The 16,456-nt window shown below is 31.6% G+C and overlaps 2 protein-coding genes across 3 annotated transcripts; both read left to right on the top strand.

Moving 5' to 3' along the window:
- The first annotated feature begins 2,130 nt into the window (after nucleotides 1-2,130).
- LOC11434179 (RNA pseudouridine synthase 6, chloroplastic) lies at nucleotides 2,131-6,503 on the top strand. 2 transcript variants are annotated; one of them, XM_003626235.4, is made up of 8 exons: nucleotides 2,131-2,476; nucleotides 2,591-2,845; nucleotides 2,937-3,018; nucleotides 3,589-3,704; nucleotides 3,789-3,843; nucleotides 4,065-4,176; nucleotides 5,038-5,195; nucleotides 5,738-6,503. In XM_003626235.4, the coding sequence occupies exons 1-8, from the start codon at nucleotides 2,181-2,183 to the stop codon at nucleotides 6,014-6,016; spliced, it is 1,353 nt and encodes a 450-aa protein (XP_003626283.3). In that variant the 5' UTR covers nucleotides 2,131-2,180; the 3' UTR covers nucleotides 6,017-6,503. The 2 variants fall into 2 exon arrangements, with proteins under 2 accessions (XP_003626283.3, XP_024626194.2); XM_024770426.2 differs by having other exon boundaries at nucleotides 2,207-2,476; nucleotides 2,602-2,845.
- A 2,675-nt stretch (nucleotides 6,504-9,178) lies between these two features.
- LOC11423162 (protein AUXIN RESPONSE 4) lies at nucleotides 9,179-13,069 on the top strand. The gene is made up of 2 exons (XM_003626232.4): nucleotides 9,179-10,581; nucleotides 12,433-13,069. The coding sequence occupies exons 1-2, from the start codon at nucleotides 9,352-9,354 to the stop codon at nucleotides 12,685-12,687; spliced, it is 1,485 nt and encodes a 494-aa protein (XP_003626280.1). The 5' UTR covers nucleotides 9,179-9,351; the 3' UTR covers nucleotides 12,688-13,069.
- Nucleotides 13,070-16,456: the final 3,387 nt, after the last annotated feature.

The raw sequence follows: 16,456 nt of genomic DNA, 5'->3' as shown, positions 1-16,456 counted from the left end.
ATATTTCCATATTGTAGAATGATTGGCCACAACTACCGGAATATTTTACAAAACAAAAACAAACAAAAAAACTACCACGAGTCCACGACCAACATTTGTCAACAATCACAAACCAGTCTAATCTCTAATGTAACATGTTTTTTTTACCATAATAAACTTTTAAAAATTATTAATACACACACGTTTCTAAAAACACAAACTATTACAGACCAAACAATATCACTACAACGGAAGAAATACAAACAAATCACATTCACCTTCAATTCCGCAATCGAAATCCAAGACATAAAAAAAAATAACGTACAAAGCAGTTAAAAAAGAGGACTACATTAATATGTTAAGAATAAACTATTGTTGTGTACTGTCGGGTACCACATAAATTTTAGAATAAGCGGTTAAAATAGAGTACTGCATTAAAAAGTTCCTGCATAAATTTGATAGTGTCTATCATATTTGCAATGTTCGCACGGATTAATTTGATATGTCGACTATTCAATATACCTTTTTCAATACATAACCGTTTAAGGTGAAATCCAAACTTTGCTCGTTAAGGTTGCAGAGTCAAGCTCTAACTATTAAGCTGACATCTCCCAGACATATTAGCAAGAGAATGACTACGGTTCAGTCACTTACAACCTTAGAAAATTTGAGGTCTATTCTTGAGCCTAACTTGACATTTAACGAAGAAATGTAAAGAAAAAATTGTAACGGATTCACCATAAAATCGGAAAAAAATAATATAAAAGTGCAATTTTAGGAGTCACAAGTGTGTTTGGTAAAAAAAAGCTATAAGCTAGCTGATGGCTGATAGCTTATAGCTTATAGTTGAAAAGTTAGCTGATTAAAATTAAAAGTGTTTGGTAAAATTAGCTGTTGAAGTGACTATAAATATAAAATGACATAAAAGGACATGTTTGTTTAATTTTTTTTTTAATATCATATATATAATTTTTATTACTTACGCATTTATTTTTAAATATTTAAATATTTTTCAAATTATTTTCATGTCCAAAATAATAAATGTATTTATGAATTCAATCGAATTTTTTTATTTAACAATTTTTATTTTATTTTTATGAATTTTATTTAACTAAACTTACTTCACGATTTATTATAAATTTTATATAAAATTATATATTATATGAATTATGAGCAAAGTAAAAAAAAAACAAAAAAGTGGACAAGAAAATTTAAAAAGCCATACATGGTAAATATCGTTAGTTTAAGAAGATAGTGGGTAGTTTTTTTTAAGAAAAAAATTCTAACATTCAATAAATGAATTACAGAATTTAAAAAAAAAATATTATCTGAATTTTTTTTATATTTTTTCGATTTTTTTAATTTCTGAAAATTAATTTTCAGAATTTTTAAATTGTTGGAAGATAGTGTGAAGAAAAATCTAGTGTTGAGAGAGAATGTTAAGAATATGTTATTCACTTAATCTAATCATTGAATCCAACTTTTCCATAGTGGGAAAGAATTAACCTTTCCCATGTGAAATGCCACCTTAATAATAGACTACATATGTTTTTGAACTCTCTGAATATTCAACTTTCACCTTTAACCTCTCTAAAAATTTCCTTCGAATTTTGGTCCTCTAAATTTTTTGTTTTAAATTTAGCTTATGCTTTTTTTAAAAAAGTTAATGTTTCATGTTCTAAATGATATTTTTTATGACATGTCATTGTTAAAACATTACAACATCGTTAATTTAATAAATTATTCATTCAATCTTAAATTTGAAGTCGTAGATGAATTGATAAAAATTAATATATTATATTATTAAATTATTGATATTTTAATATTTCATCAATGGAATATTACAAAAAAAATGTCAAAACATGAACTTTTGTAAAAAAATAATATTAAAAGGACCAAAATTCTAAAGAAAATTATATAAAAATTAACATGAAAATCAATATATATATATTTTTTTTGGTTGTCGGGGTTAGAACCACATACTTTACATATATTATACATTGTTTCTATCAACTGGTTAAAATCACTATGACGAAAAAATCAATATATTTAGAAGAAACAAAAACATACTTAATCATTTTCAAAAAAATTAAACATATTTAATCTTTAATATAATTTTTAAACATATTTAATATCTTTTTGGAACAAATTCAAAATTCAAAACCCAGCTCAGCGAAGTAAATTCGGAAGCAAAAGATAAGATGGTGGCGGTGGCGCCAATGTTGTTCGCCGGCAGCAGCCGTATCCTCGGTGTTCCGGATACGGCGAGTGCGGTTCCCATATCAGTTAACAAACACCTCAACAAGCATGAATTTGGTTGGTGTTGTCGCATTTCAAATGACAGTAACGCCATCAGTGAAACAGTAACCTACCCGAAGTATGATCGACTTCTTCCATGTCCTTCACACAAAATTCCACCGAGAATTGAACACTTGGTTGTTTCACAAGAAGGACCTGTTTTACAATACATCTGTAAAGCTTTGGATCTTCCTCATTTGTAAGTGCCAAATTCCTAGCTAGAATTTTATTCTTCGACTCATCATAATCATTTTTACCGAATCAATTTTTATCACTGCAGAACCGAATACACACTAAGTTTTATTTTGTGAAGGTTTGTTGCAGATCTGATTCAATTCGGAGCTGTGTATTTCGCTCTTGTTTCTCCGGAGCCTCCTCCTACGGCTACTGCAGAGCAAATTAGAATTTTCGAACAAGTAACTGAACCATTGGTTCTGCAAAAAAGATCTTCCCTCAAAGGAAAAACTATAAGAGAAGCTCAAAAAACTTTCCGTGTAACTGATGCGAATCAGTTTGTTGAACCAGGAACTTATTTGCGAGTGCATGTGCACCCCAAGCGTTTTCCTAGGTAAATTAGAATGGTTTGGAAATTGGAATTGCATTTTTGTAATTGTAGTGTCATGATATGATAATGTTTGACATTCTTAATATATTTTTAGGTGCTATGAGATTGATTGGAGATCAAGGATCATAGCCGTGGAGGAATCATATGTAGTTTTGGATAAACCTGCTGGCACTTCAGTACGTAATCAATCCTACTCTATGAACTCAGAAAAAGTTATTAATCCCCGTATAGGATTCGTATAGAATTGTTATTAAATTTTGTATTGTAGACAACAGTGCTAACTCCTGTAATTTTTGTACCCAATCACAATTTCTACATCGAGTGAAAATTGTTATCTGAAGGGCTATTGCCGTGTGTCCAACATCATTGTTTCTGTTTTTACAGAGTAGGTGAGATTTATAATGTGTATTCCGAATCCCAATACCAGGTTCCTCCATCTTTTGATAGGCGTTGAGGTCAAGTCCTTATCAAGCAATAATGGTTTTGTAGAACACTGTTAAGTAAAGATATATCAATCTCAAAAATGATTGTTTGTAGGCTTGATGCTCAGTAGGTGGAGAATTTTTTTGAGCAGCATCTATGAAGTATGCTTACTAGTTTTGAATGAGACACAGCGTTAAATTTGTAATCTGAAGTAATTTAATATTCTGCATGACTTGTGATGAAGTTTATTGATATGTCTACATTATTAATTAGTTTATTGCCTAAATTTTCCGTGCAATGTATTCTTTTCTATATTTGGTTAGGTAGGGGAAACTACTGGCAACATTGAAGAAAGCTGTGTAACCTTTGCAACTCGTGCCTTGGGATTGACAACCCCTTTGATAACTACTCATCAAATTGATAACTGCACGGAAGGCTGGTAACGTGTCTATGTTAAATTAATTAGTGCTGCTTGTCATTCTGGCTATGGTATATAATCTAATAGACTGTTATTTATGTGTAGCGTAGTATTGGCTAGGAATAAAGAGTATTGCTCCGTCTTTCATTGCAAAATCCGGGTAATTGTCATTTCATAGCTTATACAGTTATACTAGAATAATCTTGTGCTGTTCTACTTATAAAATCACACTCACACAAGGCATGAGCTGTTTGATCTTAGTCGTTAGACAGAGTTTTATTCTTTGAAAGACTTCATTTTTCTCTAAGTGAATGTGCAAATTAATTTTAACTGATACATATTATGTTCATATGTTATTGAACACTTAATTATTTTTTCCAGGAGAAAAAAGTGAAGAAGATTTATCTTGCTCTTGCAGCTTCTCCTTTACCAATTGGAATCATTAAGCACTACATGCGTCCTACTAACACGGCTCCTCGACTTATTTCTGAAGGTAACTCCACACAAATTGGAATGCTTTGCAAAGATTGCTCGAGAACCTTGAAATGAAATAGTGAGGTACTAATAAGTGTACTTTCGATGATTATGTATCATAAGCAACTTCTTCTAGGGAGGAGCAACTCTATGATTCATGGTGTTGGTGGCTCAGAAGTATCATATATATAACGAGCTCTTGCCTTGTACCGAGAGTTGGGATTTGGCCCAATCCTCTCCTTTCCCTTACTCATAATTCTCTCAGAGACAGTTGGAGACAGCTGGCATACAGCTGCCATTATAGTTAGAGTTAGTTGTATCTAGCTATACTGCAAATACACCAATGGACTCTCATTCTATCATAATGAAAATATACAAGATTCTGAATCTCATATTCTCTCTCCTTTACTTTCCATGCATCTCAGTTTCTTACAATACGCATGACTTGTGGTTGTGACATTAGCTTTACCTTTGTCTGATATTCAATATTCCACTTCTTGAAAAGAATAAAAGGAATAGAAGAAAAGAGTTACAATAGAAGACAGAGTGACACGTTTGGGAATAATATTTAGTTTTATACTTCACGAAGGAAATTGCAATGTCGTAAAGTTTTAACCATATGATTTAGTTAGGCGCATTAGCCAAGATGGAAAGTAGCTACCTAATCAACTTATAACATTTTTACCTTTGATTGAATAAAATTTGAATAGGTGTTCGCGAAACCTATTATACTACAACAACATGATCTGTCAATGGGCAACTGCATTTCCATTGTAAAGTTAAACTTTAAAACATTTGTTTGCTCTGCAGAGTTGCTAAAAGGCTACCTGATAAGTGTTCTATATTGTCGATTCAACCCTGTAAATTTTATTGAGTGCAGATTGTATCAAGGGATGGCATATTTGTCAACTTGAGGTCATGGATTGCAGAAAGATTCCCTGGCCAGCTATAGTTGTTCAAGATGAATATTGTGGGTGGCCCTCTCAAGATTACGCGTACGAGTGTAAAATCAACCTTCTTACTGGTCGAACTCATCAGGTTTGTCAGCTGTCCTTTTATGTACTGTTTGAATTTTATTTTCTTTTTGATTCTTAACGCATTACAATAAATATGAATGATCAATTCAAAAATAATGAAAACATAATTGATTGATAATTCTTATCTTTGGGTGAACTGAAAATTTATTTATTGCACACTTTGTTTTCTGTCTTTTCATGTCAGAAGCCTTTATGAGCTGTAAACCTGTTTACCAGCTGCCTTTGCTAGTGAAGCAATCAGTCAGCTCTATAGTGTTGAAAAAGCAAAAACAAGAGAGACATATAGTGAAACTGTGTGTTTGAACTACACAGCATTTACATGATATATATATCATATAGGCTAAAGGCTATAAATACAAAAACAAGTATAAGAGATACTCGCCCTATTTACATGATATGATAAGCTTATACAATAAATACAGATCATAATATATTTACAACAGTTTCAAAGGTTAAATAGTGAATGAACAAAGAAAATTTCCTTGTTTCTTTTATCTGATTATCTTTAGCCCTATTGATATAGTGACTTAAATTTTAATGCAGATTCGAGCTCAATTTGCTGCTTGTAAGGCACCAATAATTGGTGATACTATGTATATGCCTGCTGCAATTGCAGAGATGATTAATCCTGGACTTAATCCATTTGGAAAATACAATAAAGATTTCAGTAGTGAGAGTGAAAAAGAAACGGCTGTAATAAATTGGATCGCACAACACGGAAAAGAGCCCAGTGTTGCAATTGGCCTTCAAGCTTGTCAAATTTCATGGGACGATGATGAATACATTTACAGAGCTGGTTTGCCTTGGTGGAATTATTCTTGAGTTGAGAATATGTCAGATGTGCTGTTGGACTAAATTTTGTAAAATTTCAAATTCAAACTACACTCTTGAATCATACTAACAAGCAACAAAATTGCAAACAAGTCCTTCAATTAAACTTATCTAATGTGTTGTGGCTTTTTGAGAATGTGCATGCGACATTTGCCACTTCGGCGTCATGCTTGTGATCAATGAACACTGCAATGGTAATGTTGAGGGTATTTTTACAGTAATCCTTTAACACTATGGACTCCCCAGGTACATGCTCTTCATTTTCCTCTTACATGCAATCTGCTATTGATATGTTGTACTGTTGTATCTATACTTGATCTTGGTCTATTAGAGCATAGAATAAATCCTTCAATTTGTGTCAAAGCTTTGAGAAATCTGACAAATGGACATGAATTTCTTCTAGTGTATTCAATTCCACCAGATTTTGCATGTAACTAAACCCAAAGAATTCATATATGAATGTAATGAAATTCCTATATCCACCCATGACGCATGTCTGTGTGAGTTAGCTAGCTGCCACAGATCATGACACTTTGTCGATCCTTTATTCCAAATTTTATTTTTGGCAATGAACTTGCTTTTATCCTAACGGGTGTGTTTGATTTGCTAAAAAAATAAGGGATGGACAACTGTTATTGTGCCTTGTTTAATTTAGAAACTGGCTATAGGACTAGACAAAACAAGGGACAAGCGACTGAACAAAAACTAGAAGTTTCAAACTTAGGTTGGTAATGCAAAGGGAGATACTGCCATTTTCATTTATCACTATAATAAGTTTGAAAACACGCACATGTTTGGCAATTGGAACTCCATCTTTTTTTACATTTTGTTGGTATAAACTCTCTGTTCTGGTGATCCCTGACCCCAGTTCACGCAGCCCTTGATATTAACATAATGATTGATGACAACAAAATCCAATCCATTCTTTAGTTTCTCCTTGTCATTGCTAGAAAATCCGGGTAATATATTTCCTAGAATTTTCCGTATAACTGGAGGACATTCACCTAATATGATTGAGTCCATGATGCTGCTTTGGATTATAGTTAATCATTAAATGCATACTCAGAGAATGAGCTTGTTAGCTGTGTGCCTCAGTCGATCAAAAACATAAAATGGTCATTTGTTGAAGAAAAGGTTACCAGTTTAGGGTGAATTATCCTTCTCTTTTCCGTGGCCAACTTGTTTAGCATTGAAAGGTTACGAGTGCCTGATAATGCCAATTTTACTATCTTGCTCGGTCTGCATATATCGTTCATCACAGTTTGAATCAGTGTTTCCAATTGATTCTTTCATTTTAAGGTGAGATCCCTTTCTCACCCTTATCATTAACACTTGTGAAGAAGTTTGTTTTAGTAGATTTGAAGTTGGAATTTTTTAATGTCTAGGATGTAATAAACTAAAGAGTACCTGGTATTTAGTTTTATAAATATATACTGCAGCTACATGTGATAGGATTACATTGTGGAAAACCAAATATGCCTCCTTCTCTGAATCTCCTTTACTGCAATTTCCAGATGGTTTAGAGCAACGTCATGGTGGATCCAGTCTTCTGTGGTAGTATGCGGCCAGATAATCTGGCTCATCGAAGTTTGCCCAATACTTTACCTTGTCACCAAATGATTTAAAAACAATGGTATGCGAGATTTACAAAATCTTCCCGCTCATGAAGTGTATTGAAAAATACTAGCTCAGGTCTTCCAAGTAAATAATGACATATGTACAATTGCATTTCATTTACGAATTGCACCAAAGAAACACCATAAAAATTTAAAGGGAAATGTTAACGAGTGCCCCGTGGCATTCTTTAAAAACCATTAATAGTAAATTTTTATGAAAAACTATGTAATCAATGCATTGAAATTTGTAACATTTGACTTTTTTAAAGAATATTTTTTAAATTTGGTATCCTTAAAGAGTGCCCGGGGGCACTCGTTAACAAGGAGGCACTTAAGTGGTTTAGAGGAGGCGCTTAAGTGATTATACATACACGTATGTCTAAAAATACTCCAATTAAAGGACATCAGGAAGAGAAAATGGCAATTAACGTTGCTTACTGTGACTCAGGACTTAGCCAACCTTCATATTTGTCTTTAAAATCCAAAATGTGATATTGCCACAAATGGTTGAATATCTGCAAGTGCACGGTTAATTATGTTGATATTTCAATAAGAAAATATTAGTAAGGGAAATGCTAATCATAAACCCCTACTGATGTCAAGAGTTACATATTGCTGCTCTTCTATGTCCTATTTTTGTAAGGATATGTGTTATTTGAATAACTATTTTGTTGACAACTTATGAGACAACTTTAGATTTACAAAGAAAAAATAAATATTGACAAGGAAACCAAAGTAATAAAGAGATAAAGTAAAACATGATGGAAGTATGAGAGAAAAAGTTGTCACAAAATAGTTGTATAAATATCATTTCTTCTTTGTTAAATATATACATATGTTAAGACTTGATTTGGTACACTCGGAATTTTGATCTAAATTTTCAAACAATATCTAGTTTACATTCTAGTGATTTTCAATCTAATATCAATTTTACAAAATAAATTCATTTAAAAAAAATTGTAACCGTAGAAGCAAACATAAACACTTAAGTGTAATACTTGATGTGAAGTTTTTTGGCAAATTAATTAAAATATTGACATTCAAATATGTTTGGTTTTAGAAAACAGATGTAGTTGAAATAATTTTTTGTAAATAGCTGTAAGAACGTTAACATGAAGAAATTTAAGTTTAAATATGGGGTTTCCCATTTCTCTATACAAAAGTGTGTGTGCGCTTTGTCATTATACTATACTATTTGATAAAAAAAAAATTTAGAACTAAATTGTTTCAATTTATTTTTTAAGATTAATCTTTAATGGATTAAATTGAGTTAAACAATGCTTTTAGTACTAAAGAGTACACTTAAAACATTTATTAATAAAATTAAAATAGAAATATTCAACATTTTTAATGTTTAGAAGTTGTTATTTTTAATGTAAATATTTACTTTTTGTTTTCTTAATTAACAAATATTTTCAAATTTTTGTTAGTAATCTAAACAAATTTAGTTTGAAAGATTAATTTTTGAATGGATTAAATTGGGTTAAGCAATGTTTTTTTTTTTTTTTTTTGTTGACAAAAAGGTTAAGTAATGCTGTTAAAGTAGAAAGAAAGAGACTGCACTTGACACTGTCCCCCATGCCATGCCATGCCATGATGCTGTTCCCTTCTTTCTAATTCTTTGATCCAGATTCCATAGCTTTGAAATGAAACAGAAACTGCTTTGAAAAACTTCCTAATCTCAGAGGTTTTTAATCACACTCTCATCTCATGGCGATCATAACAGAAGAACAAGAATCAGATCAACAACAACAACAACAAAAGCAAAAACAAAAACAAAAACAACAACACTCCAACAAAACCAAATCCAAAACCCAAAAACCATCAACAACACAACCTCAACAAACCAACCCATTATCTTTCTGGTTCTACTTCACTCTTTCAATCTCTCTTGTAACCCTCTTCTTCCTCTTCACTTCTTCACCCCTTTCTTCTTCCTCACCACAACAATGGTTCCTCACTTTACCCACCACTCTCCGTCAACACTACTCCAATGGCCGCACCATCAAAGTCCAAATTCACCCCAACCAACAACCCATCCACCTCTTCACCTTCCAACTCGACCCCACCATTCCCAACCCTTCAGAAACTGTTCTCATTCTTCATGGTCAAGCTCTCAGTTCATATTCTTATCGCAATCTCATTCAATCTCTTAGCACACAAGGTGTTCGTGTTATTGCCATCGACCTTCCTGGAAGCGGATTTTCAGATAAATCAGTAGAAGTTTCAGTTGAGGGATTGGATGGGATTTTTGGGAGGTTTAGTTATGTTTATAGTGAGATTAAAGAAAAGGGTTTTTTTTGGGCTTTTGATCAAATTGTTGAAACTGGTCAAATCCCTTATGAGGAAGTTCTAGCTAGAATGTCAAAGAGGAAAGTGAATAAACCTATTGATTTAGGTCCTGAAGAGATTGGAAAAGTTTTGGGAGAGGTTATTGGTACATTAGGATTAGCTCCTGTTCATTTGGTTTTGCATGATTCAGCTTTAGGGTTTACTGCAAATTGGGTTTCTGAGAATTCAGATTTGGTTTCAAGTTTGACACTTGTTGATACGCCTGTGCCGCCTTCAAATTTGGGTGCTTTTCCTATTTGGGTTTTGGATGTTCCTTTGATTAGAGAGGTGGTTTTAGGGTTTCCTTATGTTTTTGCAAAGGTGGTGAATTTTTACTGTTCTAAGAGAATTGGTGGTTTGGATGCTGATGCACATAGGGTGCTGTTGAAGTCTGGGGATGGAAGGAAAGCGGTTGTGGCTATTGGCAAGAATTTGAATTCTAGCTTTGATTTAACTGAATGGGGTTGTTCTGATCGATTGAAAGATATGCCAATGCAACTGATCTGGTCTAGTGATTGGTCTGAAGAATGGAGCAGTGAAGGGAATCGGGTTGCTGGTGCTCTTCCTCGTGCGAAGTTTGTTACTCATTCTGGAGGCCGGTGGGCTCAGGTGTGCACAAAGTTTATTATTACTTGTTTAATCTTACTTTTGTGTGATTTATTTTTATTTTTTATTTGTGTAGAATTGTTTAATTGGATTGAAATGAATGCTGGAATAAAAAGTAATCTAGGTGAATGAATTGCACTGAGAATTTGGGAAGAAGGGATTCTGTTCTTAGCTGCTATGGCTATTGTTTTAATATTACGAGAGCACTTTCACAAGAACAGCAAGAAACTATTTGTTTCCTGATTTAAATAAACTAAAAGCTATTTTCTCCGATTTTTACGGCAATCATGGGTGTGCTTTGATGAAAATCTATGGATGAGATCACCTTCATGCATTTCGTTTTTTGGTTGCTTCGTAACATTAAGTAAGCAATACCCTTGTTTTTAAACCTTGATCAGATCAGATGTAGAATAGTTTTAGCACTAGATTTTGTGATGACTGTGACTGTGTTACATTTCTCTAAACTTTCTTGAAGATTCTAGCTTGTTCTTAATTGGGGTGTTACATGGATTAAATCACACTATAATGCCGGTCATGCATTATGTTCAGAGATAAACTATTCTAAACCTTGATCAGATCAGATGCAGAATAGTTTTAGTACTAGATTTTGTGACGACTGTGACTGTTACATTTCTCTAAACTTTCCTGAAGACTCTAGCTTGTTCTTAATTTGGGTGTTACATGGATTAAATCACTATAATGCCGGTCATGCATTATGTTCAGAGATAAACTCTTTTGAAATATCTCTTAATTCATGGTTTGATTTATCTAACTTCAAAATTATTTAAGCTTAGTAGAAAAGGCTTTGACGGTTGTTGTTGTTAAGCTGCCATGCCACCAAATATCAATGTTGACTTTTAAACATTCCGATACACCCATTAAAGAAACACAATTGTTGTTGTTTGTTTCGTTTATTTATTATTTTTTTGCACAATTAGTTTATGTAGGTTTTTCCTAAGATGAGACAAAGAATGAACTTCATGCTCCAACTTAAAACTAGTCTAGGGAAGGAGGAACCCTTTTCTATTGCTACAACTTTGACACATTGAAACTTCTTCCATTTATGCGCGCGCGCACATACACACACACACACACACACACACACACACACACACACATATATATATATATTGATTTGATCTTCTAGAGTAATTCTGTATTATAAATTGTTTTTTAGAGATTTGCCTGACTTCAGCTCATCATTAGTCTTCTCTTATACTTTGGGATGTTTTCATGGGATTTGTAAATGTTGTACAAAAATCTAAAGTACAAGTTTTTTTGATGTATGTTACAACAAAGAACTAGCGAAGTGTTTCTAGAATTGGCTAAAGAACTTGTAGCACTTGATTTTTACTTTCAACTTGAGTGAATCTCAGCATCACCAGTTATAATGGTCTTTTAGTGATGAGTTAACTAGAATACAATTGATTATGTTATTTTCATGTAGTAATTAGTAAATAGCAATATCAGATACAGAATGAGAACAAAACCTTCTCTCAGTGAGGATTTTGGAAAAACTGTATTCAACTCCTTCCCCTTGGTAGGTTTATTCATAAATTCAAGGAGTAACTGTCTTGGTTCCTTTGTGGAGAGAAGAGATGTTCAATTATGATATTTGAGGTACAGAAAGAACTATGTCGTTATGCTAATTAACTTTGATTGTTGGTTACTTAAAAGATTTTTACCACTGAAGCCAAGAAATCTTGCTCGTGAGCCTCCTGATATTCTTCCATTTCCTATTCGGCCATTCGCCTACTCCTGGTGGATCCGAATCATTTATTTGTGTTTATATATCACATAAAATGACATTTTATTTAGTGATATTGATAAAATTTTCTGTTTGCTGTTTCTTAGGAGGATGTCGCAGTTGAGATAGCTGAAAAAATTTCTCAGTTTGTCTCGTCGTTACCAAAAACTGTCAGAAAAGTTGAGCAAGAGCCCCCTATCCCAGACCACGTACAGAAGATGTTTGATGAAGCAAAAAGTGATGATGGTCATGATCATCATCAAGGTCACAGTCACGGACATGATCGCCTTGGTGAAGCTCACATCCATGAAGCTGGTTATATGGATGCATATGGGATCGGTCATGAACCAAATGATTGGTGAAAGTGGTCACTTAATATTACTGGCTAATAATCACGCTAGTAGACATCACTCTCAACTAAAGGCAATATGTTGTATTGTACCCAAAAAAAAAAAAAAAAAAACAACATGTTGTATGTTATTTATTTTATCTGTTTTACTTTTTTCAAAATCTTTGAAGGGTGATGAGAAGATTATGACTTTGTAACAATTATATGCATAGGGAGACTCTTGCTCCAACCGAAAAGCTGGTTTTTGTGTTTGGATTTAGGAACAGTTTTTTTAAGGGGATTAGCGAGATGAAATGTACCTGAAATATCTTAATTATTTAGATGAGTAATGTTTGATGTACTAATTAAAACTCATGTCAAAAATAGGAGAATATATTTATACTGTGATTGTCTAATTATATGCTGTAACTTCTAAAATTGAAGATGCTGGTGTAATTTTGAGATACAAATTTTTTACACAATTACAGTTCAGAGTAAACAGATGTAACATGCAGATACATAAGGTCTTACTATTAAGGATTTGCTGCTAAAATTTCTGGAACCAAAACATGAGTCTTAATTGCACCAAAAAAAGCAGAATAAATTTTAAAGAAGGAATAAAACAAAGTTAAAATCAAGTAGTACTTCTTCATCCTTTCTCTTCCTAGTTTCTTCCTCCTATATGTATTCTGAATTTAGTCACTTGCTCCTTGTTTCTCTGTTTTCTATCTGAGATTAGTTTAATAGAGGTTGAAAATAATCATTTTTTTGCAAAGCATCAAGTGGGATTGGGTCTAGATGATGGGGTTAGCCTCTCACAAGTCACAGCATGGTGTACTGATGTTTGAATGTCAATTGACAAGTTGCAGAAGTGGTGTCATATTAAATGGTCAATAATGTCTTATGCATGTATTTATTTAGGTTGGCATATTCAGCATTCAAGTCGGGCTATCTGTTGCCATTTTTGAACAAATAATTTGTTTTACTTTCCTTGCTTTTGCTTCTGCATTTGAACAACGTGTTAACACACGTAATGAACTTTTTGGTTCCTGCTTGTATCAGTTTTTGGTTCTTACACAGGTAATGAACTAGATAAATATACCACCTACTTTTCTTTGGTCTTTTGTTGTTTTTGACAGTCTTTTTTTCCCCTTTTAGTTTTCATCTTTTCTAAAAACTCAAGTAACTTGAATTTTTAATTTTTTTCATACCATCCGCACAACACTTTTTTTCTTCTTCTTCTATTTAAGTAATTCCTAACCTTTTTCATTTAATGGACACTAATAAATTATTAGGGTAATAGTCATTATGGTTCCTGAATGAATAACAAGTAGTCACAATAGTCCCTCAATGTATTGAAATTTTAAAATGGTATTTGATTGTGCACTTTGTTAGTCAAAATAGTTTTTGACGTTAAAATAGTCCTTCGATATTTATATTAACTCTTTTTATATAGGAAAAATACTTATAGAGACTGGTATGATAATAAATAAATATATTGAGGGACTAATACGATAATATTAACAAAAAAAACTAACATAAGAGACTATTTTGATTAACATAATGCACAATCAGAAACTATTTTGAAATTTTAAATGGCTATTTGCTATACATGACTAAAATGACTATTGCCCCTAAATTATTTAATGATATCGTGTCATATTATTTTTTGTATTTTGCTGAAAAATATCTGCATAATTTTATTTTATTTTGGTACAAAATATCTGCATAATTTAAATTATAGAATATGATCATTTACTTGTCAAAAAAAGAATATGATCATTTAATAATTTTCATATCCGAAAACATATTGTAATTTTTTTTTTTATAAATTATGAATATCTAACTTACATATTTTTTTATTGTATTTTATTAGGGTTTGTTCCTCTTTATTTCATTTTATGAGAGAAAAATAAAACCTGGAGTAACCATGCAACTACTTTTAAAATCAATAATACATTGCCATGTATCGTGTGAAGACAAAGATAAATAAATTGAAATGTATGTGATGTGAGGGAAAGAGAGATTTAAATTTCAGGTAACATCTCTCACTTGCTAATCCATTTCCATATGTTTAGAGCATCTTTAATCATAAAAAAGAGTATTTTTTTGACGTTTTCTTAATAACAAAAAGGAAATAACAACTAAAGCTAAGGAATAAGACGATCGAGGAAAAGAGGTCCATTTGAAATCATCAACAAACAACATTGATCTGATAATTAACATTAACAAAGGCAGTATACGCCTTGTCAAATTAAATCTACCATAGAAGAAAGAACAAATAAATATTAGGTGATCAGAAATAAATTCATCTCACACTATAAATAATACACGCGTTTTCGAAGAACAAGTTTAAACTCAATGTCTCTAATCTTGATTAAATTTGTAAAAGGAATTTTATTGTCACGTTGTTTTATGAATAATGATATTAGAACAACCTTTCTTTTCTCTCTTTTTATTGAAAATAATAATAGAGAGAAAGAAAGTTATAGTGAGAGCATGAGAGAATTTCTCCAACAATTATCATAAAATTGTTGTGAAAATATTATTTCTCTTGTTTTATACTACTACATTTAGAATAAAATCAATTAAAAAACACTTATACCGTAATCTAGTCAAACAAGATAACATTTGGCCATAACTCCCTATCCTTTCTTGTCACAAACTTTGGTTTTTATTCTCCTTAGAACAGTTCTTACCTATGAATGGTTCTAAGTGATTGACAATTGCATGAATCACTTTCAATGTAAAAATAATAATGTAAGACCTTATCCATCTTCAAAAATAATAACAGAAATAGTAATTTAAAGGAAAATGTTAACTCGTGTCCTTAAGACAGATGTTAAGAATTTCATTAATAAAAATTATTTATTGGAAAATATGTTAATTTATTGTTTAAAATATTTGATATTAATTTTTTGCATTAAATTTTTATCATTGATAAAATGAAATTAATATTTAACATATATTATAAGGGCACAAGTTAACATGACCTTAATTTAAAACTTTAGCATTCTAGATTACTATCGGTTGTGAGCATTAATTATAAATTCCTTGCATATGGATCTGAATTTTTTTGGGAAGCCATGTACAAGTAAACGACTTTGGTAAACACCAATAGCATTGAAGTTTTTGGCACGCATTGTGTCATCATTTTTTCTTTCCCTTATTTAAAGACATAACAAGATTTTTGTGTGATTTTTTTCTTACCGCACAACCATGCATTGGTTTTGATTAGGGATGACAATGGTATTCGCATACATGCATATAGCAGTTACACCTTCCATCAGTATAATAAAGATCATATATATATTATTAATTGACTAAATCTAAAATGTAAAATTTTATTTATAATAGTGATCGAATGATGTATATATCATCATCTCTTTGGATAGAAATAAAATCCATGTATGTCCATATTCATGCAAATATATGCTAAACATATATTTATCTAAAAAAAACAAATCAAAACAAAAAATAATTGATATTTATCGAATTTTAAAATATATTCGAGTATTTGCAATTATGCGTATATATAAAAAAACTGACTTATATAACAAATATTATTTTGATTATAATGTAGAATTGGTTTTTCCTTCCTTTGCAAAACAAAAGTGTATTACACATAAAAATATCAGTAAATTACAAATTCATTTTGACAACAAAAATAGTAATCCAACAAACATAAATTGATAAATCAGGTTAGAGTTTCTTTCATGTGATTAACATTTATATATAAGTAATGTGATAATTTGGTAAATTTACTAATGTAATAACGAGAGTACGGACATCCACGAGTAGAT

Source organism: Medicago truncatula, chromosome 7 (genome assembly GCF_003473485.1).
Source record: "Medicago truncatula cultivar Jemalong A17 chromosome 7, MtrunA17r5.0-ANR, whole genome shotgun sequence".
Classification (NCBI taxonomy): Eukaryota; Viridiplantae; Streptophyta; class Magnoliopsida; order Fabales; family Fabaceae; genus Medicago; species Medicago truncatula.
The sequence above is the reverse complement of the archived record's forward strand: the minus strand, read 5'-3'. Positions and strand labels throughout refer to the sequence as shown.

Coding starts and splice junctions, on each gene's coding strand:
- LOC11434179 (XM_003626235.4), top strand. CDS start 2,181: ATGGTGGCGGTGGCGCCAATGTTGTTCGCCGGCAGCAGCCGTATCCTC. Junction 3,844..4,064: donor TCTTTCATTGCAAAATCCGG/GTAATTGTCATT, acceptor TATTTTTTCCAG/GAGAAAAAAGTGAAGAAGAT. Junction 5,196..5,737: donor TTACTGGTCGAACTCATCAG/GTTTGTCAGCTG, acceptor ATTTTAATGCAG/ATTCGAGCTCAATTTGCTGC.
- LOC11423162 (XM_003626232.4), top strand. CDS start 9,352: ATGGCGATCATAACAGAAGAACAAGAATCAGATCAACAACAACAACAA. Junction 10,582..12,432: donor CTGGAGGCCGGTGGGCTCAG/GTGTGCACAAAG, acceptor GCTGTTTCTTAG/GAGGATGTCGCAGTTGAGAT.